Raw genomic sequence first — 25,396 nt, forward strand, 5'->3', positions numbered from 1 at the left:
CCAGTTACTTTGCTAATTTTGCTTTATAGTTTGCCAGTAACAACAAATATCATAACAGACCTCAAGACTTACCAGATTTCCTTGAAACCAACTTCAGCCTCCTTATACTTGATCTCACACCTGATCTTCAAAAGAAACTACCACATACCTTTCAAACATGACTCTTAGAAGTAATACCAGTATCTGAGCTATACACCAATCCAGGGCTTAATACAGATACTCTTGTTTTATGCCAGAGCTTAATCTGACCCCCTTCCCACAATTAACATCTTCGAGTTCCAGTGTCTATAAGGTACACGTCTCTAGCTTTTTCTGTAAAATACCTATAACATCACCTTTTCATCACATGTCCCCACTTTACCTCCAAAACTGCCCTCTAATCCAGATATATCGACTATCTTTACCTAGACACTAAATCCTAAATTTGTATTTAGTTTTGAAGCCTAATGATTCTATTTTGAAGAAGGGCTTGTATGTCTGAAAGCTCAGGAAGACATAGGAAGATGGAGGAAAATTTGAGAAAAGACAAGCACATCATTGGTAACAGTGAAAATTAAACTGGAGCTACAGGCCTACTATCTACAGTAGGATGAAGAGTCTTCTGAACCCTAAACTGGTAATTCACCACTCTTTCTGTTATGATACTTACTACAAATAGCAGCTCTTTTCTCACCAGTTCAGCTTTGTAGGTACTAAGGACCGGAGGAGCCGCTGGTAAGACCAAAAGACATCACAGTTTTCCATAGTCATATTAATTTCAGCATTATTCCATCTACTTTGATGACACTAGCAATTCTACTACAGCACCATCATCACCAGGACTATGGGCAACAATACTGCTGCCCTTTCTCATGTAGCACGGAAATGAGGTAGACGTGTAAACCTTTTTACTGCTTCCTAAACTTGTTTCCTTAATGAACATTTTCTTCTCCACATCAGCAGAGACTCTAAAGTATCCCTACTGCATGGACAAAGTCCATTTCAGGATCATGGAATTCAGCTCCTGGTGATAACTAGCTTTCTGCAGATATGGCCAATGACAGCAGAGATGATTATCTGGATAAAACAGCCAAATATACAGAGCTTCTGAGGTTTAAGTATTTAGCTTCCCCCTCCTCTTTATTCTCTTTATGTCTTTTTCAGAGGTCCCAGCTGCTGGGATAGATATGGTATCATCATATGCACAGCTAGGCATCTCTGTCTTGTTTTTCAACAATTAGCTTGTTTTCCCCTGAATGCTTTTGGCAAGACTGAGAAACAGAAGCCATCTTTCACAATAGCCTGTTGTACAGATGGTGCTGTATCGAGAACCATTCTGTTGTCACGGGTTTCCAGGAAATATCAATAGTTGAGGGTGACTGTCCTCAAAGTGACAGAAGAGCTCAAATAGAGGAGTTTGTGGGCTAACACTACCGTACAGTTTACACAAGAGAACTATATATGGATGTTGGATTTAACTGAAAGATCAGTCTGGATAGCTTGTGGTTTTGCAGGCTGCTGTTATTTATTCCAAAGCTCTCATCTTTGCCCAAGGAGACCTTTCCAGCACAACCCCAATTTTCAGTATTACCGCTATTAACGGGCAGTATCATACCAGCGTCCCCGTCTGGCCCAGGGCTCGATGTGCAGCTGAAGGTGGAAGCTCTTTCCTCTCTCACAAGAAAACTTGGGATGAAAACTGAGAGTCCAGGCGAGGAAGCTGAAATGGTGGGCAGGGGTGGTGGCCCACACCACGCCGCCGTTTGGAGCCGCCTGGTAGGAACCAGTGGCCTCAGCGGCCAGGTAAGCAGACGAAGTTCCCACCTTCTTCCCCAAGAGCCTTCTGGAAAAAACGACGGGACAACGCAGCTCTCTCCGCCGGGGGCGACCCCGAGCCGTGTTTACCCCTTCTCCTTTCCGGGCCTAAAAAGCACCGCTGCTCTTTGCTTCTCCTTCAGGCATGAAGGACCTTGCCGTTCAGCCGGGGAGGCACAAAGTACAAGGGGTGGTGCCGCGCGCTGGCGGCGGTCCCGGGGCTCGCCCCGGCCCCCCCAATCTTTCACCTCCCGCCGGGGCGCGGGGCCCCGCCGCCCCCGGCGGTACCTGAGGGCGGCCCGCTGCCCTCGAGCTCCAGCCGCCGCCTCCTCGCAGCCCGCCGCGGCACGGCGGCTCTCCCCGCCCCCGGGGGCCGCGCCGCGGCCCGGGCGGGCCGGCAAGGCCCCACCCCGCTGCCTGTCCGGCCGGCGGGGCGGGAAGGGGCGGCCCCGCCGCTGCCCTATAACTCCCCTTTCGCCGGGCTGGGCGGGAGGTAGCGGTTTCCCGGGAGCGGGATGGAGGCGGCAGCAGTAGCGGCGGGGCAGCGCCCTGCGGGGGGGCGCTCTCTGGGCAGAGCCCTGGCCGGCGCCCACCCCCAGGAGCGCCCCGGCTGCCCCCCGGCCTCCGCCGGCGGCTCGAAGGCCGAGGCGCGGGTGCTGGTCATCAATACGGGCGGCACCATCGGCATGGTGCAGGACGTCAAGGGTGAGGGGGCGCGGGGGGCGGGCTGCCGCGGGGCGCTGGCGGGGCCGCGGGAGGCACCGCTTGGCGGGCGGAGGCTGGGGCGGCCGCTACCCTGATGAACAGCCTCGCTTTGTGACCACTCGCCCTGCGCAGCTTATGGTTCAGCATCCCCGGGTTTCTCGTAACTGGTACGAGCAACGCCAGAAGGGTGTGCGCCTTCCCCTCCGTCCTCTGGTCCTACCAGCTGGTCGTTTCGGTAGCTTAGCTGATAGGCATCCCTCTGACAAGTGAGCCTCACAGCTAGTTAGAGCAGGCTTAGGCAGAGGACAGCGTGTTTCCTGAAGTATGAGTCCTTTCTCCCCTCCTTTGTGCAGTGAAACCGAAAGCAAGCTTAATCGTACCAGTCATGCAGTCTTTTATTTTTAGCCCCAAAAGAGCCACTGTCCCGGGCTACCTGGAGAGCACGTGCCTCACACTTCCACTGAGAAGAGCGTGGGCTGTTGGATGTGGTGGCCAAGTCAAGGATTTTCAAGTGGTGACCTGGCAGACGCAGGTGATGCAAGTGTGGCAGCATACGTGCTGCCAAATGTCATAACAAGCAAGATCAGATGCAGCATCTGTGCTCGCCTGCCTCTGGGCAGGCTTCCGCTACGCTACTACCAGCTCTTGCCTTCCTTCAGGAAATCACTGAAGAGTTCTGCTTTACCTTGCCAAGAGAGGGTGAGACTTGTGTTGATGAAAAGACTAAGTGTACCAGACCCCCTCACACCAGCTAAAAAATGTTTAAAACCAAAACTGAACTCTCAGATGTCTCAGTATACTGCCTGCATTTTACCTGAAAGCTTCTTTAGTACCTACAGGTATAGGCTATGTGTTTTCAGGTGCCCCTAAATGTCAGCAGGTTGGTGCCTAAACTCACCTAACTCCCCTGCCAGGTCCCCAATGCAGAACCTGGTTGGGGTGGCACCTGAGCACCAACTAGACCCTCACTCAGTAGGCACAGATCTCAAGGGATGCCAGAAACAAGAGCCATCTGATGTGTCCAGGGAAGAGAATGGATTTTGGTCAGGTGTGACTTGCTGCAGGGCTGTGCGCTTACCAATGTTGGTATAAAGGGAAAGATGATAAGGTATGGGCTGGTGGGGAGAGGGAAGCAGTCCAATTTTCGTGAACCTCTATTCAGTTTACTTCCTTCTTCACTTGGGAGGCAGTGGAGCATCCTGGGGTTTCCAGAGCATGTGTCTGTCTAGGTTCAGAAGCGTGGGTACTCCTGTTCCCTTCTGAAGAATTTCAAGCCCCTGCCTGAAATACCATCTCAGCTACTCATCTGTAGGATTGAAACACTTAGGGCTTCATCTCAGAGCTTCCTAGACTAGATTTTTTTTTTTTCTAATATATATCTCTCCTCCTCAAAAGATGGTGGCTGGCTGATCATTATTATTGTAAGGAAGGTGCTTCAAGGGGTTGTTCCACTTTGGTTTTTTTATGGCTGTCATCTTTTTGTTTGTTCTATGAAAGTTGTAAAAAAAAAAAAAAGTCTGTATTTTAAATGACCTTTTGACTTTCCTTCCTCTGCATTGTTCTAAAATAATTTCCTACTCCTATTGTCTCAGTTTCCTAAACACCTTTTTTTAAGCAAATAAATGAAAATTACATGTCTCATTCTTTTATGAATGAACTCTATAAGATCTTCTTATCTTGTATATGCCTTTTCATCCTCCTTTTGCTTAACAAGTGTCAATCATTAAAGCATGTGCAAACAATCTAACAGTTACAATCCAATGATTCTGACTTGCTACGTCCTGGTGAGGGTTTCAACCTGCTTTTCATACACAGATCTAGCCACAGAGCAGCCAGAGTATCTCTTTCAGAATATTTGGCAGTCTTCAGTGTTCAGACAGAAGCTGGTGAAAGGGCATGGGAAAGGCAGCATGCTTCAAAGGAAAAAAACACTAGATGGTCATTTCTTTTATTAATTGATGGATATAAAGATCCTATTTACAACCATAATTAGAACTACAAATATTGTCTTTCGAACAACGTGAAGTGGCTTCCTTGAGCTGCACGAAGCCTTTCATAGTAGCAACTGCTCAAAGTGAAGGGCTGAAGCCAGGTTTCTATCTAATTTCTGTCTAGGCTTGCAAACTTTCCTATGGCCTTTCCAGTTGCTGGAAGAAGATGGTTTCAATTTAAAAGTCAGATGGTTTTGATAGGCCTAATGTGTTCTGCAAGGAATATGTTCCTGTGCAGAACTTGCCCCCCATGTACAAGACTGATACAATCATATTCCCTGGGCAAGTATGGAGTGATTATTTATCATCATGACATCTGATTGTAAACCTCCTGCAGAGGTTCTGCAGTTGACCTGTGTGTGTGTGGCAATGCCAGCATGTCTTGGACCTGTTTGACTTTCTGCACACTTACAAGTTACCTCGGCAGGAATCATTTTCAAAGGATGGATAGTCTTTGTGTGAGCTGGGTGATAGTCAGACCAGACTTGGTTGCAAACTGTCTCAGTATTCATGTTTTTGCTGTCAACCATTTCAGTGCATTTTTAAAATTTTTCCCTTCTACTTCTTCCTGCTTATTTCCTCCTACTACACCTTTTTTGGCTTATCAGTAGTTCGTTTCAGAAAGAGAATCTTACTGCAAACCTCAGTGAGGTTACTGTGATACTAATCTTTGCATCAACTTTGTGCTCATGTTTGCCCTGGCTGGTGCCTTCAGGGAGATCTTTTCCTTGAGCTCATAGGCTGGATCTCTTTCCAGCCTTTACCTGAAATATTAAGGAAAAAAACCACCCAACAAATACAAGTAGAACTAAGCTAAATCCCCTTAGAAAGATTACTTATCTTGAAATAGAGTCTGCCTGGGTAACTTAGTTTATGTCCTTTCTAGACATACTAGACTGCCAAAGGACTGGCTGCTGTAGTCCAAACCTCCTTCTGTTTGAAACCTATGCACCTCACTTCCAAAAGCTCCGACTACTACAGCTGCAGCAATTAATATTCTGGAGAACACTTTCTGTTTCTCTGCTTTTGTGAAATGTAGTCATTACTTTTGGGATCTGGCACTGTAGATGTATGTGCTATTTGTGTTGATATTTCTTCACTGTTCAGTGAAGTCTTTTGTATTCCTCAGCATGGAGAGTTTGTTAGGATTGGGGATGATGACTTTGGCATGCTGATGTACCGTATGCTCCTCCTCCCCAACACCTCTGGTTTCTTGGGTGCAGAGTGCCATTGACGCAGCTGCGTCAGACTTTTTCAGCTCCCTGTTCTCTGCTGCAGCACAGGTTATAGGATATCTTGATTAGCAGGTAGCTGTAACTGTGTTATCTATAGTACCAGAGTGAAAGGCAGAGTTCTCCACTGTAGATGAGACAGAACCATGCTTGTTCTCCTTGGCCACAGTTGCTTTTTTGCTGTTCTGCCTTTGTCCATCTGCTCTGTGATGCTGGGGTTGGCCAGCTAAAGAGGGAAAGAACAGAAGTTGATGAGAGCTATTTGGACAAGTTGCACAGTCTCCCTCTTCTCTGCAGGGGTGAAGTTGCTTCAAATGCTTGGTTAACAAGCTTGGCTTATGCAAGATGTTTTCCATGAATGATAAAGTAGAAGGGTTCTTAAAACTGTTGCACTTGAGTTCCCCCGTGTTTGCTTCTTGAAGTTGTAAAGCAGCAAACACTGCTAAACATAGATGCATTTAGGGGACTGCATAGTTTGTAACTGGGTCATCTTGGATGCATCTGCAGAATGTCTTTAAAAAAAGGTTTAAGTTCAGTGCCAGCAATTACAGAAAAATCCTGACAGTTTTGTGATTAAGAGATGAGGAACTGCCATTTTTATAGGGAAGGGATTTAAGAATATTAATGTACATCAGCTCTCCAGTTCCTGGGGCAAATACAGAAAATAAAGAGTCTAAGCCACTGTCGATATTCAGAGCAAGATGAGCATTGGACAAACAGAGGAGTAACCAGAAAACACTCAGAAAACACTTGAAACTGTGCTGCATTTCAGAGCCAAAATTACTCTATGCCCAAGCGCAGCAGAAGTGGCCATTTGTGACTAAGCTAGGAACATCCTTAATAGGAAAAGCAGGGATTATAGCTGAATGAACAACACATCCAAAGCCTGAAAGCGTGTAGCGTGTTAAGTATATTTTGTAAAACAAAGTATTCCGGCAGGAATCCAAACAAATCCACTCAAATGCTGGTGCCGTCCTGTGAGAAAGTTGGCTATGAAGAGGCCTGCTGCTTCATTTAAGGCAAGCCAGGAGGGAGATTAGGGAGTTCTTAAGGATTTTTCCATCAGTTTGTAAAGTGAATGGAAAAAGATAAAAATGCTACCGAAAATACACTGTGTGTTATGGAATATTTTAAATAAACTGCTGTTTGAAGGTGAAGCAAAAAAAAAAACAACCAACCAACAGATGTGAACTTGGATGAGAATTGTGCTTAAAAAAACAGAAGAACTAGGAAGTAGGAGAGAATTACCTGGCCTCAAATTAGGAATAACTAGAACTAGCAGAAGTAGAATAATGAGGTTTGAGAGTTTGTTTGCCATCTGTACAGGTGGCATAAAACACATTCACTGAGATTAAACTGAACTGGACAGTAACAACAATAGAATCTTGAAGTCAAAAAGGAAATACCTCTCATGAAAGTTCCTTGAATGAAAAATGTCTCAAAAACTCAGACCTAAGAAAAACAGGGTGGCTTCTGACTCTGGACACCAGGACTGTTGCTGTCATTCCTGAAACAGGGTATTAGGAGATGATTTGCGAGTTAGATTCACAAACAAATTCAGTTCTATAATGCCGAGGATTGTAACACCAAAAATATAGGTGCCTTTCTGGCTAACAGACAATGGCATGCAGATTCACGTTGAAATACCTGGTTGCAGCCAAGACACCAGCAGATCCAGCAAACACTAAATGCTTTTAGACTAGTTTAAGCCCCAGCTGTTTTAGGGCCTCTGCTACAGGGCAAAAGACAGCAGCACGGTGAGGGAGAGGGCGAATGGAGCTTAAGATGCATCCATGCTTTCTAGTTTCTATTCAGCAGTTTATGCAGCTTGTCTACCTCTTGTCAACTGAGGTTTAGTCCTAAACCTTCTAGTGGGAAGTACCTATTCAAGAGGTGATTAGAGCAATTAGTCGTGACTTTTCTGGGAAGCTGAGGTTTCTCTATCTCCGTATCTATCTAGATCTTTGTCTATATGTGTCAGTGCTCAGTACGTACTGTGGGGTTTGTTTTAGCTTTCTCTTTTGTTTATCTTTTCTCTCTGGAAATGCTATTGCTGTTGACAGTGAGACATAACATGCCATTTTCCAGCACAGTCATACTAGTACTTTGCTGTTTGTGCCAATATTGCTATAGGCTAAGAAGCTTAGGTAAAAATATCACAATGGTATAGCACAAAATAATAGTGTTTTGTAAGTGTTCTGCCTCTAGGTAGAGAATAGCTATGGCGAATGTAAAAGAGAATGGTGTTTTTTTGCTACAGTTGCTAAAATTGGCTTCCTACCCCTACTGCTGATAGGTATTTGCACACAAGCAACAATTAAATATAGGTAAAACATAAATATTTGATATGGAGGAGTTTCGTAACATTATTTCTCTTAAATAAAGGATTTATTTATTTCAAGTCAAGAAAAGAATAACTGCATGGAGATTTGTTGGTTGTATTTGATTTTCAGATTCGTAAACTGGCAATAGACAGTTTAAGTTTAATTTGTGTAACTTGACTTTTTCCCTCCTTACTGTGCCACTCATTTCCTTCTATCCCTGCCCTTTTATTTACTTCCTTTGTTTTTAAGGACTTGCTCCTGAGGCCAATAAATTAGTAAGCAGCTTGAAAACGATGCCAATGCTGCATGATGAGGCATATGCCCAGGAAACAAAACTGAACAACTTCCGTGAATTTCCAGATAACACACTGGTGCTCCCGTAAGTACATTGTCCCTGGGGAGAGGGAGGGTTAGGAAGTACCTTATTAATTTTCAGATAATTACATCTCCAAATGTTTAATGTGAAGAATCCATTGTGAGATTAGCAAAAATGCTTATATTGATTTACAAGGAAAAATCCTACCGTGTCTGGTCCAATAGAAAATGACTGTTTTGATATATTTGCAATGAAGTCTTACAACTGCTTGAGAAATAACTTTTAAATTTGGGCAACACGTAACCGTTATGGGCAGCTTAGTCCTGCTAAGCTTGTTTTGGATATTAATTTGCTGCTGTGTAAACTTAAAAATACTTTATAGAAACAAAGAAAACTGCATATACAGGTCTGTGTGAATTATCTTCAGCATATGTCTGAAAAAGTAGCATCTAATTAATGCATTTATAAATAGGCCTCATGCTTTAATTCTGCAGGCTTTCTGTTTTTAAAAAACCCTAGAAGCTGATTGTCTTTCCCGAATTTATGCAACATTATGATAGTAAGCGATGAGCTTATAATTAATCTGCACTGCTTCTTAACTGTTGGGCAATGATTAATAAGCTTATAGGTTTTATTGGGAGGGCAGTATGCTAATTTGAGATATTTCCCAGCTGTGACGAATGACTGTAGCCCTGTAAACGTGTTAACTCTGCAGAAAGGATGATTTTACACAGTCATTCAAAAATAAATGGGGACTATAGTTGTTTTGCTATAAGAGTAAAAATGGATGTTCTTTAATCTTTAAGGAGAAAATCAGAACACACAAAGCAAATGTAAGGTTTATTCATTTCTTTCTAGTTTGTTTTGAGGTCTCTGTGTAAAGGTTTTAAAAGTAACCACTTAAAGGGCAAATGGCAGGTAAAGGGGTAAAGGGAAAAGAAACGGACTCCCAGTAGAGTGGTATTGATGTGAACATACAGTTTGTGTTAAATGCAATGGTTATACTAAGAAACATGGGGCTCTGTTAACGATATTGTGCTTGTAACTGAGTAACTTTTGAATACCTTAAGGGATATGAAATACAACAAAACTACAGTAATATAGCCACTTGAGTCCTAAGTATACCTCTCCTGGCACATCTTTTTCCATGAAGAATAGAAAAGCTTGAAACAATTACTCATATCAAAACCTGAGATTTAAAAAACTATCTTGTCTTGTTTTTCTGGCACTGCTGAGTTCCATTTCTGGAGGTTAGTCCTCGCAATTCGCCATTTTCTCTTTTGTGCTAGCCAACTGATATTTTAACTAGGCAGTTGAGAAATATCGTGAGTTTCTGAAGGGAGAAAATAGGAGTATTTTGTGAACTTTGTATACCTGTGTGATAACCCTGATGTAAGAGGAATGATATGAACTCTTCTTAGAGAGAGGCATCAGATGTTGTAGACTAGGCTGATCTCTTGTGTTGGTAGCTCTTCAGGGGAGCTTTCTTTTCCCAGGTTTTCAACTGACTTCCAGAGTTACTATTAGCTTGTATAAATGTGATATCCAACAAGGCAATTTTTCATATGAAGTCTAACTTCTTAGGTACAGTATGTCAGTTGGTTATGAATGAAAACTACACATTTTTTAAATGCTCTCTCTTCCCTGTACACAACTGTCTTGCAGGCCTCATTAAGGGGATCAGGTCTGCAGATTTTATTAGCTGATTAATTGATAATTGACTCTTGGTTTTGCATATTTTATATTGCTATAAATATATACAAGAATAGCAAGTGGGAACAAAACACTGATGATACTGTTAAACATGCTCTGGATGGCTCTGCCTAGAAGAGCAAGTAGGAAGGGCAGAGCTGGCCCACTAGCAAGTTCTTCTTTGTTAGCTGCTTGTTGTTCACTGCATTGCTAAATAGAAACATATTCCAGTTACCATAAGAATGGGTTAAAATGGTGGATATTCTATCCCCTTCCAAGCTGCAGAAATGTAACAGAAACTATTAGCAGTAGGGTTCTTCTGTTACCCCAGATCTTACCTGCCAAATTGAATTTATATGTAGTTGACTTTATTCTGAGAGGTTGGAAGGTTAATGTGGAGAAATGAGCACATTTTGTGGGGTAAAACACATGCTCTGTATGCAGTCCATTTGGCTGGCAAATTAAAGGTCTTTGAAGAGTCAGATTTCTTGAGATAGACAGGTGGAGAAAAGGAGACCTGTGGTCCTTGAAGGCAGGAAGAGCAGACAGCATGCTTAGAGCTAGAACAATCCCACTGTGATTCCATAGCCATCATTGCCTTTGATAAGTCCTCTCCAAATTTGGGATCGTGTACTTTGGTAAGATGTTTGAGTGCCTAGACACTTCTTAATCTTTGGTGTCCATCTGCTGGGCTACACACTGCATGGTAAAGTGTTACTCTTCAGTCTCACAGGTACTTTATCCTATTGCTTGACTGTTTGTTTTTGATTTGGTTTGGACTTTTTTCCATTGCTTTGTCTTTTTTCTATAATACTTAGAGCAGTCTTTTCTCAGCTGTCAAGGTTGCATTTGTTCAGCATGCAGTAATTGATTGTTTATAGTCCTGAGGCCTCTGTTTTCAACCTGTGCCAGTATTTTAATATTTTTGCTATTAACACATTCTTAAACTCCACATCATAACAAGAGACAGCTGGTACTGTAGAGCAAACTTTCATAACAAGGTGCCAACAGGCCTAATAGGCTGTGACTGAGGTTTTACAAAGTTAGCCTATTGCTAACGAAGACAACACTTTACTTGAAGATCTTAACTAACCAAGAGAGCTTTTTCTGAAGTCAGAGAAAGTGAGAAGAGTGGATCTATCTTCTAAAGGCCACAAAAATGAATCCCAGTCATAAGACTCTTAAGAAAAGATACCCTTTGTGTCAGGAAAGATGATCTATTTATAATGTATCTATTTATATTTGTCAAAGGATCAAAACGTTGATACAACTCTTCTGTTGACCACTATAAAGCTTGGGAGCTTTATAGATTCCTCTCAATAGTTTATGAAGCATTTTAAAACCTTAAGGCTTCTTACTGACACTTTTTTAAAAACTCAGTTCCAAACTTAAACAAGGTAAGTCTGGGTTGTTCTTTTCTGTCTTTAGTTTTTCCAGCCCCTCTCTGCCTCTCAAATTATATTTATTATTAAATTAAATTTAGGGATTTGTGCTTTAAACCATATCAAGCCATGAACTTCTAAACTTGGAAATTAACATTCCAAATTTAAGACTTTTTTTTTTTTATAGACTTAGGGGATGGGGAGGGAAAGGGTGAAAACTACTGATTTAGAGAAAAAAATCATAAGTGATGAGCTGATATTAGCTTTAAGATTTTTTTTTCCCAATTCTCTTTCTTCATAGTGTCTCTAAGCAAAACAAAAGAATTTTTTACACAATCCTGGAGCTCTCACCACTGCTTGATTCTTCCAACATGACACCAGAGGACTGGGCCAAAATTGCAAAGAAACTTGAGGTACTGTGGTGGTGTAGGATAAGAAATCATTTGTTGCTTAAATTAAACCAGCAGTATATCTAGTATACTTAGCAGATAAAACAATTCAGTAGTGCTATATGTACATATTCATTTACAGCGTAAATGTTACGTACCTTGCTTAGTTGCAAAGCAACAAGTACTGTGCTTGCAAGGCTTGCTGAATTTTTTTTCCTTTTGAAAATGTTGCAAGCTCATTAAAGTTACATAGTTCTTCCAATGATAAGCTATGTCATAATTCTGTACAAGAAAATAAATAGGAAAATTGCAGCTATGATTGAATAAGGTATGTAATATGTAGGTTGATGTGTTATAAAACATTGACCTAAATTCACTGTCCATAAATGCTGAATAAAATCTTTAGGTGTACGTGACTTAACTGAAGGTTGCTTAGTTACACATCATTTGAGTGTTCAAATAGCTTGATAGTTGGCTGTTGACATAGAAAGTAATTTCATGTCTTTATGCCTTTCTTACTCTGGACACAGACAGCCTTGACTAGCATTGGTTTTGCAGCCCACAGGAAAAATGCTATCAGGGTTAGGTTTCCCGCACTGGGAAATTTGTAAAGCCCTAGATATTTCTGTATATATAGATAAATTCATTACATCCTTCTCTGAATTAAATCAGCATTTCTCTGCTCCTGTCCTCATGTCTGAACTTAGCTGTGTGCTTTTAAGAAAATAGAAATGCAAAACATTTCAAATACTTAACACCAGGAGCTCATACATAGCTGTTAGAAATAAGTAACTGTGGGCCTAGTAAGAGAATGCTTTTCCACTCCTGCTTGCTCTGCAATAGAGGGCTTTATAGTGTAAATTTCCTTCTTCAAGCTGTAGCAATGCATGTGAAGCGTATAATAATGCAGGGAATGATGCTGAAGATGCAGGTAACAGCTTTCACCTTTAGGTCCTCTAATCCTGAAACCACCAAACTAGGGATGATGCTGCTCCTATTGAGTGCATCTTGCCAGGGCAGAGAAGGGACAGAGCTGGTGTATAGGTGGAGAGCCTCTAGAATGGAGCAGGGGTGCAGCTGGGAAAAGCCCAGGGCCAAGAGCAGTAGGCAATCCCATGATGAACAGGAAAGAATTTACCTTTCTACCTTAATGGCATATTAGTTTTGTTACCAAAAAAAGGTGTTTCTTTCTCATACACAGAATGCAGCTTCTGTATATATACAAATATAGTTCATGTAATCCAAGTGAGAAGTGCTGAGAAGGGAAAAAAGACTTCTTCAACTGTCCAGCTTATGTATAGACACTGCCACTTTGTGTTATCTTAGACATGTACGTGGCACGGCTGTAACCTGCTGGTGACTTTTCAGACTGAAATGTTCTAAGATGTTTCTGTGGGATATCTTCTTAATTGCCAGCCTGATATTTTACATTATAAAGCTTAAACCAAGCTATGTTCTTTTGCATCTAATAAGGTTCCTAAGGCTGAAAATACTTGTGAGCATACTGATTTTGAGAGGACAAGTGGCTATTTCTGTGATCTTAGCCCTTCTTGAAACTTACTTACCTGGTTACTGCATTAGTGAATAACTACAGCATGCTTTTTGCATCATGCTATAGTATGGCCTACAGAAGAAAGCTCTTGCAACAGTGGCTGTTGTTCTGCTGACTGACTTGTTAGAGATAAGCAGAAATCCCCTGAAACTTCCAGTAGGTAACAACACGTAGGCACAAGTATCAGTGAAGAAATAGCAAAAGGACAAGTAGAAATCTGCAGGTGAGTTTGGAGGTGACCTTATTATCAGGACATGCCAAGTGTGTGTGCCTAATTAAATTTAATCTAAATTGTTTACTTCTAGGGTAACCCCCCTTTTTTTCCCCACACTGGCATTTCTTATATCTCTTTAGACTTCTATGTAATCCTTTCCATGTTACCAAATTACGTCAGTCTCTCACTGCAGTTTCTACTAATTGCATTGCTCTTAAAATAAAGGAACCAATTCCTTTTTCTTCCAAAAGCCAACAGATTACTTTATTCCAACAAGATAAACCATACAGTTCATGGCTTTGCATTAAAAAAAATCATGTGTGGAATTGTATGTAGATTAAAATTATTATAAAATTCGTTTTTGCATCTGTACATGCCTGATAGTCTAAGGGACTTCTCAAAACCCAGCAAGTGTATGTAAATTAACAAAAAACAAGAAGCCTCTTCACCTGTTTGCTGCACAAGTCCCATACTGCTACAGAAAGAATGAGTTTTCAACAGAAGAGGGCACTCTTACACTGGCAATTTGCCTGTCTGCCACCCGGATTAAACGGACTGTTTTTTCTATATGTTATGATAGCCTTGGTTTGCCTAATCTGTTCCTTGTAAATGGTGTAATCCCTAAAGTAAAAGCAGCAACAAGAAATCAGACTATGCGACTAATTTGCATATGTTAACATTCCTGTTTAAAGCCATTGCTAAGCTTTTCTTAATTAGCAGTCTTCTGGTTTAAAAATGCTGCATTAATATGTATACATAGAAGAATCTCTTTGACTGTTCCATAATTAGAATTACTGGCTCTAGTGCTTAGTGTCCTGTTAACCCTTAATAGTATTTAAACTGAAAACAGGATAACTTTAAGAGGAATTATGTGTATAGTACCCTTTAAAGTATTATGCTGTTGCGTGCATCAGTGAAAGTAATGCAGTATGTACCTCACTTGCTGATGCCAGTGCATTGCTCTAACAATGTGAAAATTGTCTCTCCATCTCCAGGAGCACTATGAAAAGTACGATGGTTTTGTGATCCTTCACGGCACTGATACCATGGCCTATACAGCTTCAGCCTTATCCTTCATGTGTGAGAACCTGGGTAAAACTGTTGTTCTGACAGGATCTCAGGTAATGGATATAATTTGAAGTCGGAAGCCTCGTTTTTGTTTCTTATATGCAAAACTAGGTGGTATCCTGGTTTTCAATGTATAGTTTAGTAGTGCAGGGCAGGCCTCTGGACAGGGTGAATGGTCACCATGCTGATAGAAATTAGTGAGAATTGACAGGGTCACCAGCTGAGGATCTGCCCCATAATTTTATCATTAATGACTTCCAACTCTGTACGAAATCAGACCAGTAGTTCATTATGGCCGGGGCCAGATGCTTCAGAGAAATATATAAGAGCCTGTCATTGGCCATTGTGTATTAATCGGTTTATGAGAGAAGCATCTTCCCAGCCTCAGGTGGCTCCTGGTTGTTAGCTGTCTTTTCTTCTTTTAAAGCCCTGAAGCTTATTACTTTTTACTTCATCAGTTGTTAGCCTGTCTTATGTTACTCATTATTGCATTCTTTATCACTTTTTTAATAATCTCTAAGCATTAGATGCATTTTTCATCATTTCTGTTCCACAAAGCATCTAACATGGTCTGCTTCCTTTCCTCTAAAGACTACGTTTATTAATTTTCATTCTCTTAGCTGGAGATCAGCCCTTTGCATATTGTCTGAGGGGGAGGGGTTGTCTTACTAGAATAGCTTGCTTGAGTGTAAAATACAGCTCTAATCACAAAGGAGAGATGAAACGTCACACTGTACAATTCCCCTCACCCATCTCATAACTTTCCTTTCACATGTGGTCTATTTGAAGTCAAAATACTAAAGTCTAGGAAGGAGTAGGCTCCACTTGCCTTCTTGACATGGGGCAGTCTACTTGTGATACATCTTTTTCAAGGTTTTACTTTCTTTTTGGCTTTATTGCTTGGAGATCTGCCTGACATATGATCTAGCAATGGAGCATGTGTTTGGGTTTTTTTCACTGCTGAAAGGAGCTCTGACACTCAGCTAATAAATAGGCAATCTGAAAAGGCATGGAAGTCATCACTCAGCAGACCAAATACCTGTTTTTAATCTTGTACTTTTCGGTTAGTAATAACCTGCTGGCTTAGTTTTTCTATACTATGAGGAAGGATGGTGCAAGAGAGCTGTTGTGAAGCCCATAGTGGCAGTTCTCTATGATCTGAGGCTGTTGCTTTTTCTCTGTACAATCACATCTCCCATACTCAGTCACTTTAACTATGCATGCTTTCTACTTTTTATGTTTTTCCTGAATCAGTCTTTTAATCTGCTTAATCACACTAGAATCATTGCTATAATAGCTTTTAAGCACTTAAATTATAAAAGTCTGTTAAGCACAGAGGGAAATCCTGCCATCTGCTGCAGTCTAAAATAGTTTGGATGAAGAAGGAAACTTTATTTTTCATAAATCATTGTTACATAAATTATTCATATATTTGTATTGCATAAGTTGGACTCTTTTTTCTGCTGTGTAGGCTTTACATGAGGGACAGGGTGTAATTTCAGTCTCTGCTCTTCAGGTGCCCATATATGAGCTGCAGAATGATGGCCGAGCCAACCTCCTGGGAGCACTGCTGTTTGCTGGGCAGTTCGTCATTCCTGAGGTCTGTTTGTCTGTGAAGACCATCTCAGAAGCTGCTTTTCTCCCTCTAGCCAGGACACATACTTACATACTGAAAATACCTGGTAGGAAGCAAGAAATTGCATTTAAACAGGAAGATAAATGGATTCTGCTGAGGTAACAGGTGCTTGCATGGCGAAGCACGTGCTGTTTTCTCAGGAGTCATATCCCATTTTGCCCATATACAATCTATAAAGACTATCAAGTCTGAAATGTAGCTTTCAGCTGACTTTAAATCAGATGTTTCCTTGCAAATATGTGGGATCTGAAGCACTTGTAAGTCAGTTTTTTAACTGAAAGTTATTTTGAAGTTCTAAAGTTGCTCTAGAACTGGTAGGAGTGTCTTCTAGCTCTAGTTCCTGAAGACTGAAGTGTCGAGGATGATATACCTAATGGACTTAGAACTACCTCCATGGTCTCAGCACCCTACCTTTAAAGATATTGGTGCTGTGCACCCCAAAAATCAGAAAGAAAACTAGTCAGGTTATACCTCACTTCACTTCTGCCGTGCTCCCAAAGCCAGTTCTTGTAAGACAACATCAATAGCTGACTGGCCAAGATCTTCATAACTAATAACAACTTTGAGGTATCTCTTTTCCTTCAAGTTCCAACTGACAAACTTTAAGGGACTTGAAGAAACCTAATTATTTATGTGTAGTATTTCTTTTGAAAGTTATCCTCGTTTTCACCAGTTCTGCTGTTAATGTTTTGTACTCTGAATTTAGATATAACAGATGAACTTACTAAAAAGTCCACACTCTTTCCTCTATCTCTGAAGTGGACTCAGGCAAATTTGCTGTCTCCTAGACTATGCCTCATGAGAGGATTACGAAAGCAGTTAGCTCTTAACTTGTTTTGTTCTGAAATTCTTAAACCAGTGTGTGACAGATGTGCCAACTCTTTTTGAAAGGGTAAGAGTTGTAAACATCTACTAGCCTCTGAGTTGCTTTAAAGATTTAGAAAACACTTTATAAAGGACGGACTACAGTATTTATCTACTGAATCTTTTAATTACTGGCTTATTCATAGACCTGTTTCTTTACTTGTCTTGCAGGTGTGCCTGTATTTTTATAATAAACTGTACAGGGGAAATAGGGTGACTAAGGTGGATGCTGGGAGTTTCAATGCCTTTTCCTCACCTAACCTGCCTCCACTTGCAAATGCTGAGGTTGATATTACAAGTAAGCAACATCATCTCTTAAGCCTTGTAATTTATGCCACATGCAATAGAACTCTAGCTCAAAAGAATCTGTGCCTATGTAGTTGAAATGCTGTTTTTAAACTCAAGTGAAAGCCCTGTAGCTTGACTCCACTTTATCTGCTCTGAAACTGTTTAAATATTAGTAAGACTGAGAATTTGTGATTCAGCTGTATTTGTCTATTGAATATAGATGTGGGCTAGATTAACTTTGACTAGAAATCCAGACTAACCAGAGGGAATGTTGCCTCAGTGTCATGAAAATGCTTGCTCTGAAGATAAAAATGAAGGAGTGAGGAGTGAAAGAACGAAGAGTTTAGTCTCATTAATGACCATGCTGGGCTCCTAAAACAGGCAAAGGAGTCATTGCAGAGTACTTGCAGCTTCAACAGATTCTCTGTTTGATGTATGTCATTGTGTAAGATGTTTACTGGATATTTAGGACCTGTCTAAACTGCAAGCACACTGAGAACAGCAGACCTAGAATATGCACTCTGTGAAGTTTTTTCCCCCCAGTCTTACTTGGGCTCCCTATAATTTCTGTGTGTCTGTTTTTTAAGGAGAGGAAAAACTACGTGATGATTTCAGTACCCATTTGTAAAGTCATTAACACATGGATGTCTGTTCTTGGTTAAATGGCACCCTTTCTTTGGAGAGGGGAGAAGAGACACACTTTTGGAATCCAGCCAAATGAGGAGTTGCCAGAAAACATACTAAAGGACAGTTTTAAAAAATATAACATGTTATGCAAGCTGCTTTTGGATAGTCTAGGTATATTGGAGAGGTGTAGGACTTGGTGACAATCTCCATTATTACAAAAAGAATAGGATTAGGAGGGGGTTTCTGGATTCTTTGCTAGGTCCTGTTAGTGGCAGTAGGAAGTCCAGCCCTGTGCCATGCAGCATGCCATTCTGAATGGTTTCTACTACTAGAGAGAGACATTCTGCAATTTGGAAAAATAAATTTATCCCTTCCAAGTAATGAATGGGAGTTACTTCACAAAGTTTCAGGATCAAAGTGCTGTGTTTGTAGCAGCCAGATACAAACTGAGGAAGCCTGTAAAATACTGTAGTGGTCTGTAAGAAATCTCTTGGGTAGAGAGTCTGCCACTCTTGTGTTACTGTGCCCTGTCAAATATGGTGTATCTGAAATCAACAGAAATACTGTCAGTTGATTGTTGCAGTAAATTGGGGAGAATCTTCTTTCTTGAGTTTTTATGAACTTCATCAAATAGTGTATAAATAAATTCTGTTTACTGACTGATCAATAGTGAAATAAAGCTGCAAATTGCATGCTATTTCTCTCTTGGATTTGAATGAACTGTTTTGTGATTCCTTGTCTATAGTGGAAAAATGAGAAAGTTATTAAGTACTTCCCTTGGCCCATATTTGGTCTCGTTATCTTTTCAGTAGAATGCCCCATTGAGATGAGTGGGGATTTCTGATTTAAAAACTGATGGTGTGATAGGCTCTATTTTCATTTGTTTCAGCTGATTACCCAGTTAGGGTAGCATCACTTATCCAAGATGACAGTGTCAGTATTGAAGGATTGTTTCATTTTGAAAAAACATGGTTTATAGCATGGGCAATCTACTAGTGCTGCTTTATTTTGTCCAAAGTAATTGTTTGAAACATCGCTGTCTCCCCTGAGTTTTCTTGTACAATCCTCGTATGAGGCTTCATGGAGACAAGGAACCACTTGGGCTTTTAAAAACAAACCGAATAAATCTAACATCTTTTAACATTTTTTTTCCAAATGACTTTGTATAATATGTCTTATTCTTCCTGTAGATAGAACTGAATCTTGCTGCTTCAGCATTATGGAGAGCAGCCTGAGGATGCCAAGAGGAGTAGGCCACGTGCAGAAACTCTTCCTCAGGCTTCCCGATTCTCACAAAGCTGGGAATGAAAATTCCAGAGAAGCAGAGGGGGAGAGGTGACAGGATGGAGGGAGTGGGAAGCATAATGGGATCATGGATTTTGGTACGCAGGAATGAGGAGAGGACATGCTGTTCAAGTCTAGGCATACCATGTAAAAGCAATGATCTACTTCAGAGCCAGAGAGAAGGAGGAGAAGCTTAGTCCTCTTCCTTACCCTAGCTGCAGCTCTTATCTTCATTTTTGATATCTATTTTTCACCCTGATCCCGCTACAGGTAAGGCTCCCAGTGGAGTTCTGATCCCATCAACTGGTTGTGTTCTTGGCCAGATGTGTAGCTGCGTTAGCAACACCTAAGAGTCCCGTTACCCAGTTTTAGACAAGCAAATGTGTCAGTTTGCTCAGGACTTTCAATTTAGCACAAGAAAAACTCCTGTAAGAAGTGAAAAATTTTAGCCCACTCTTGAGATGAGTAAGAAACCCAATGCTGATGGGAAATACTATTGCAGCAGGATCAGAAATCTCTGTATGAAGTGGACAATACAGAAACAACCAAAAATATTTCTAAAATCTTAAAGCTTATCAAATAAAAGACCTTGCTTTATTTTTCCCGTATTTTGAAATCAGGAGAGACAAGGCAGCGTATTTCACTTGAAATGTGTAAAGAGTCTCAGTGTATTTCATAACTGATTACTCTTCTCTGTTCTTTATTGTCCTAATGAAGCAAATATGAAACTTGCTTTGTTACCATGGCTGGACTTTCTTCATCACAAATGCATGTAACTTCTGGGAGTGGTACACATGTACAGGTCTGTGTGCAGGGGACGAACAGAGCCCATGTGACTCTGCATGCAGACATGCTACAGCAGCAGCAGAAGGTTAGAAAGCCCTTTTGGGCTTGTCTACCCACCAGTCTCATTAGAGAGAAGCTATTCATCACTGGCCAAGTTCGTGTCTTGGTTGGCAGTTCTGGTTATTTATAGTAAAAAGCTCAGGTCATTTATATATGAAGGCAAATGCCAGCTCTCTTCACTGAAGTGCTTTTGGTCCTGTCCCCCCTTATAAGTAGGCATGTTGATTCTTGCAATTACACCATTCTATTTAAATATTCATTTCAAAAGATGTGTATTGGTTATTTTGTAACAGACTACCAAAAAAGGGGGTCTATGTTTGTTTGCCTCCTTCAGGAATTTGCACCCATAGGTTGGCCTGTGCTCCCCACCCCTTGACTGCTGCTATGAATTGTAATGAACACCGGGGCAGCTTATATAATGGTAGGACTCACCTGTAGTCCTGCAGAGAAGGATGAGAAGAAAGCATTGCTGTTTGTCTGGAGCTCTGCAATCACAAAAAGCTGTATTTCTTGTTTGATTTCATAACTCGGAGTTCAGTCACCACTCCTAAGGGAGGTGTCGCTCTTAGTTGCTGCTCTCCCATTATAAGTTGAAACCTGCATTGTGCCATAGGTGCTGTTTAACAACAGGGGGGGTTTGCTGCTTTCTAGACTGTGTAGAGCTGCTTCTCTTTCTTATTTTGTTTTAAAATCAGGTTGGTATTTTTTCTGCACTAACCTTATCACCATAGTTCTCTGTGTGTGTTTGAGAATAAAGCTGAATAAGATAAGGATATATTTTTTGAGCTGTAATTTTAAAAGCTGAAGTGTTTGGTAGGGAGGCGGAGATTTGAAAGAGCAGACTATTGTTTATATGATGGTTTTGTTTGGAAGAATAAGCAAAAGGCCTCAATATCTTGAATGCAGTCTCCTTGAATCATGCAATCTTTTCTATTTTCTTTTCCAGCCATTTTGGATAGAGTACATAAATATCCATTACTACATTGCTTAAAAAACTTTCTGCTGTGCAGCACCAGTAGCTAGCTTATGTTTGTTCCTCAGCTTTGTATCCACATTTACATAATGCAGTACACTATATCAGTTACACTCTTTACAAACACAGCCCATCCAAGTAAGAACAGGTTACTGTTTTGTGTTGTGCCAAAACGGAATCTCCCTAATTAGTCACTCTTATCCATAGGATGAAAAACTGTTATGAACACCAATATATACAGCTTTTTGTACTTCACCTGCTTGTATATGAGTTTCTTACTTAAGAACTGTTAGTGGTTCCTAAGATTATTATTTTTTTTTAATTTAACAAAAAGAAGATTGCTGTGTGGTATAACTATAGGCTGCAAGACAGCTGGTTTATTCAGTACAATGAAGATGCTTGAACTCGGCTAGGCAATATAAATATTCTTCCTTTGGGGGAAGTAGTGTTTGAGATGGAGGATACAAAGGGTGTGTTCTAATTTTTTTTTCTCCTGCATGGCGCTCTGTCTCACAACAGTTCTGAATAAATCTGAGATGAAGTTGGGCTTTTATGTATATTTGTTTGTCTTTTGCTCTTGCATCACACTTGCCTTTTGTTCTGCCTTTTAGACTCATTTGTCTAATGGAAAACTGACATCTGTGGAGTCTGCAGTACCAAGCACATTATGTAGGCTGACAAGGTTCATGACCAAGAGAATGTTAACTGAGGGAAAATCTTTAGTTCTTTTTTTAATATAGTTTGGAATTACATCACTGTACTATGTCTGCCTGCATTACATTTATCTTGAAGATGATATGTTATTTGGTAGAGTGTACTCCAAGAGTACAGGTATAGGCCTGGTATAGGTCTGACTTCTGAAACTATCCTCTGATCTCTCTCCTTGGTCTTCCACTTTTGGCAGTATCTTAGTGATCCATGCCAAGGCAGGTTTCTTCAGTTCATTCTTCAAGTTCGTTACAGACATGAGGGATGCTAATAGTTGCCAAACTTAGTAGTATGCATTTGTGAAGTTTTGGCAGGGACTCCTAGCTTATGGAGGAAAAAGGAAAGAAAGCTCTGGTACCATTTTATTGCCATCCCCTTTTATAGAGGAGTCTGCTTTTAAAGAATTAATCTGTATGTTAGAAGGTTGAAAGGATTTATTGCTAAACACTGCTGCTTCTTTAAAGCACAGTGCTTGTGAGTGAATGTGGTTAGCCAGGCCTGTGAACCTCAAGCAGAACAAATTATGTCTTTCTGCACTCACCCATGTACCTCCTGCAGGTCTCTAACTTGCTCTGGAAAGCTCACAGAGTCCTTTGAGAGCTACTTGACCAACTACTAAATCCAACCAGGTGGTTTCAGAACCGTGCTGGCCAGCTTAGCACAAAGAAATAAACTGTAGAAACAGTCTGTATTTCTATTCTCCCATTCCCAGGGCATTAGGAATCCACATGCTGTAGTGTGGCTGGTTGGACAAATGTGATGCCAAGCCAACTGCTTGTGACCTGTTTAATGATGTATGGTATTTTTAAAGAAAGAACATACACAAGCTCTGATGGCTGACAGGGCACCACGACAGGAAGGGGGAGTTCATAAAGCCTTATAGGTGACTGCTATTTTCTGTCCTGACTTAATGGGTTGTGTAGTTTTTAGTATCTCTTGTAATGGGGTAATAGAGTAGGCTACAACAGAAGCTTTTAAATGTAACTCTGATTTTTTTTTTTGCAAATGGCTGTCTGCTGATTGCAAGAGATTGCAACAGTAATTGGTGTGAGTAACTCTCCGCACGGCTGAGAGCAAGTCAGTATTATGCACGCAGATCTTTTATCTGTCTTGCTGCTTGGGAGTTTCTCCAAAATCTAAAAAGCTTAAATCATGATGAGGAAGCTTTACGGCATGGTCTACTTCAAGAGAAGCATGGCAATCTGAAGTGTTGGCTGCTGCTTGTTAAACCTCTTCCACTGCCTTGTAGGAGCTGTCAGTGCTACCAATGCTGTGCTCCTATGCTGAAGTAGTAAAATTTTGAAATCAATAATGCATGACTTGGCTTCTAATAATGCAACACAAACAAACTATTAGTTAAACAGCTGGCTTCTGGCTCTAAATGTATAATCAGAGTTAATTGAATCCTTGCTATTTTATTTAATCGTTAGTAACTACCTAATAAACTCTGGAGGTGATTAGCGGCAACAGTAACTGCATTTGTCATCTCTTATGTCTGGGAAGATGAAGGTCTGTTTTCTAAACATGAACCCAGGTTGGTATCACGCCAACTACATAGCAGTGAAGTTCAGGTCAGTGCATGACGAGTAGATATCTCACCTATGCTAGACTTGCACAATGCTCTGTTGGTTGAGGCTTTCTGAGCACTCAGAGCTGAGAGAGTTGGCACTAACAGGTCAACATCGTGAATCCATCAGGTCTAGTACTTGGATGCTTTTCACAGCTATCGGACTTCTCTTTTGAAGAGCATGTAGTAGAGGTATACAGCTTTGTGTGTGATAGATCACCCTGTTTGCTAATGGTCATTGAACTAAAATATCCATTTTGGAAGTCTTTGCTATAAAATGCTATTAAATTGAAGAAAGCATACGTCTTAAATATCTCCTTGAAGGACACTAACTTAGAAATATTGACAAGTAATACTGGTATATCTTGGAATCTAGACTATTTTGGAATTAAAGCTAAAATATAACACAGTTGAGCCTGACCTGGATGTGGCCTCAAAGACATGTTTTGTGGCACCTAATAAATCAGGTGTGATACATCAGGTGCTATGGCTGCTGTCTTAAATGGGTCTTCATTTCCTCTTTTCAAAAATCTCCTACATAAGAAACACTTTTAAAGACAATGTTGTAAATATGAAGTGCTACAAGTGTACTTAATACTATGTCTTAGTATTAAATTAGAAAGGCCATTTCTCTTAACAGTAAACTGGGAAACAGTGTGGAGAGCCAATACCAAAAAGAAATTCAGAGTTCACACCAATATGAACAGGAATGTTGGTCTTCTGCGAATCTTCCCAGGAATCACTGCTGCTGCTGTAAGTGTCACTACGAAGTGAGTGAAGTGATGCTCAAATACTTGATTAGTTAGCTGAAGAAGGAAGGCTGTGTTTTTCTAGCAGTGCTTGGGGTTTTGGAAAGAAGGGGAAGAATCTGTCTTCTTCTGATAAATGTTTTTTGGAGTGTCAGAGCATTCAAAAACTATTTTCTTATGCCATAAAGTATTGATATAAGCTTTTCAAATATATTTTGTCTAAACTGCCTGGGCTCTGAAACTTAAAATCTTGTTTCTTATCAGGGCTCATAAATAGGTCAGATGTGCTTTTCTAGACAGGTGCAGGCTACAGTGACCATGGAAATGCTCTCTAGCTGCATATTGAGGCATATTAATAGATATCTTGTCAAAGAATGCACAATATGATAAGTGGAGGGGAGTGTGACTATTTCTACAACTCATGTTTCTTTTTTAATGTTCATTTTCTCTCACACTGATCATTAACATGACCCTCAGCATTCATACAGAGCTGAAAATGAGAAGTGGGATTTTGCTGCTGCAAAAGAGAAGTGGGATTTTTTTGCCTTTAGAAATTATTTTGCAGAACTGTGGGTTTAGGTAGATTTGTCTTTAAATTTTTGTCTAGTACTAGTTCCATTAAATTGACAGGTCTTTTGTGGCTGTTGCCATCTTAAATTGAATCCAGTAGTTTAAGCAGCACTCCTCAATTATATTACCATTCCTTTTCAGTGAATATGAACAGATGGAAAGGCAGAGGGGTGGTATATTTGCAATAAAACTCCAACTGCATAGTTAGCCTCATGGGGGTTTACAGTGTATTGCATTTAGCATATGTGATCAGCAAGGAAACATTTAGGTTGTTTAAAATGCATCTTTCTAGGAGGAGGACTTCGCTAGGCATTCTCTCACAGTGAGGCACAATAGCTACCTCATTAACAACTGGCCCAGAATATATTAGTGCCTCTTTCTTTTTTTTTTTTTTTTTTTATTTCCTTGAGTTAAATCAATTGGGTTTTGAGTTTAAAACTCCAGGCTTTGTTAGAATGTTCTCTCCTGAAAGGTGAGACACTCTCTCAGGCAGACATTTTTTAACAAAACTCTTTGCTGAAGTAACAAATCTGGGCAGGGGTGGGAGTTCTAATCTCAATTAATAATTCTACATTTATTTCATAAGTGTAAATCTACTCTTTTGTTCCACCGTGCTGCAACAGTA

At 40.6% G+C, this 25,396-nt stretch overlaps 1 protein-coding gene across 3 annotated transcripts in view; it reads left to right on the forward strand.

Annotated features, from left to right (window-relative positions):
- Nucleotides 1–2,296: 2,296 nt before the first annotated feature.
- Nucleotides 2,297–25,396, forward strand: part of ASPG (asparaginase) — a 48,137-nt gene continuing 25,037 nt past the window's right edge. For all 3 annotated transcript variants that reach the window (XM_074909310.1, XM_074909311.1, XM_074909312.1), the window contains exons 1-7: nt 2,297–2,499; nt 8,296–8,425; nt 11,738–11,849; nt 14,587–14,712; nt 16,176–16,259; nt 17,331–17,457; nt 24,093–24,205. In XM_074909310.1, coding sequence (XP_074765411.1) covers nt 2,310–2,499; nt 8,296–8,425; nt 11,738–11,849; nt 14,587–14,712; nt 16,176–16,259; nt 17,331–17,457; nt 24,093–24,205 — 882 coding nt within the window. In that variant the 5' untranslated portion in view covers nt 2,297–2,309. The remainder of the gene's footprint in view (nt 2,500–8,295; nt 8,426–11,737; nt 11,850–14,586; nt 14,713–16,175; nt 16,260–17,330; nt 17,458–24,092; nt 24,206–25,396) is intronic.

Source organism: Athene noctua, chromosome 6 (genome assembly GCF_965140245.1).
Source record: "Athene noctua chromosome 6, bAthNoc1.hap1.1, whole genome shotgun sequence".
Lineage (NCBI taxonomy): Eukaryota > Metazoa > Chordata > Aves > Strigiformes > Strigidae > Athene > Athene noctua.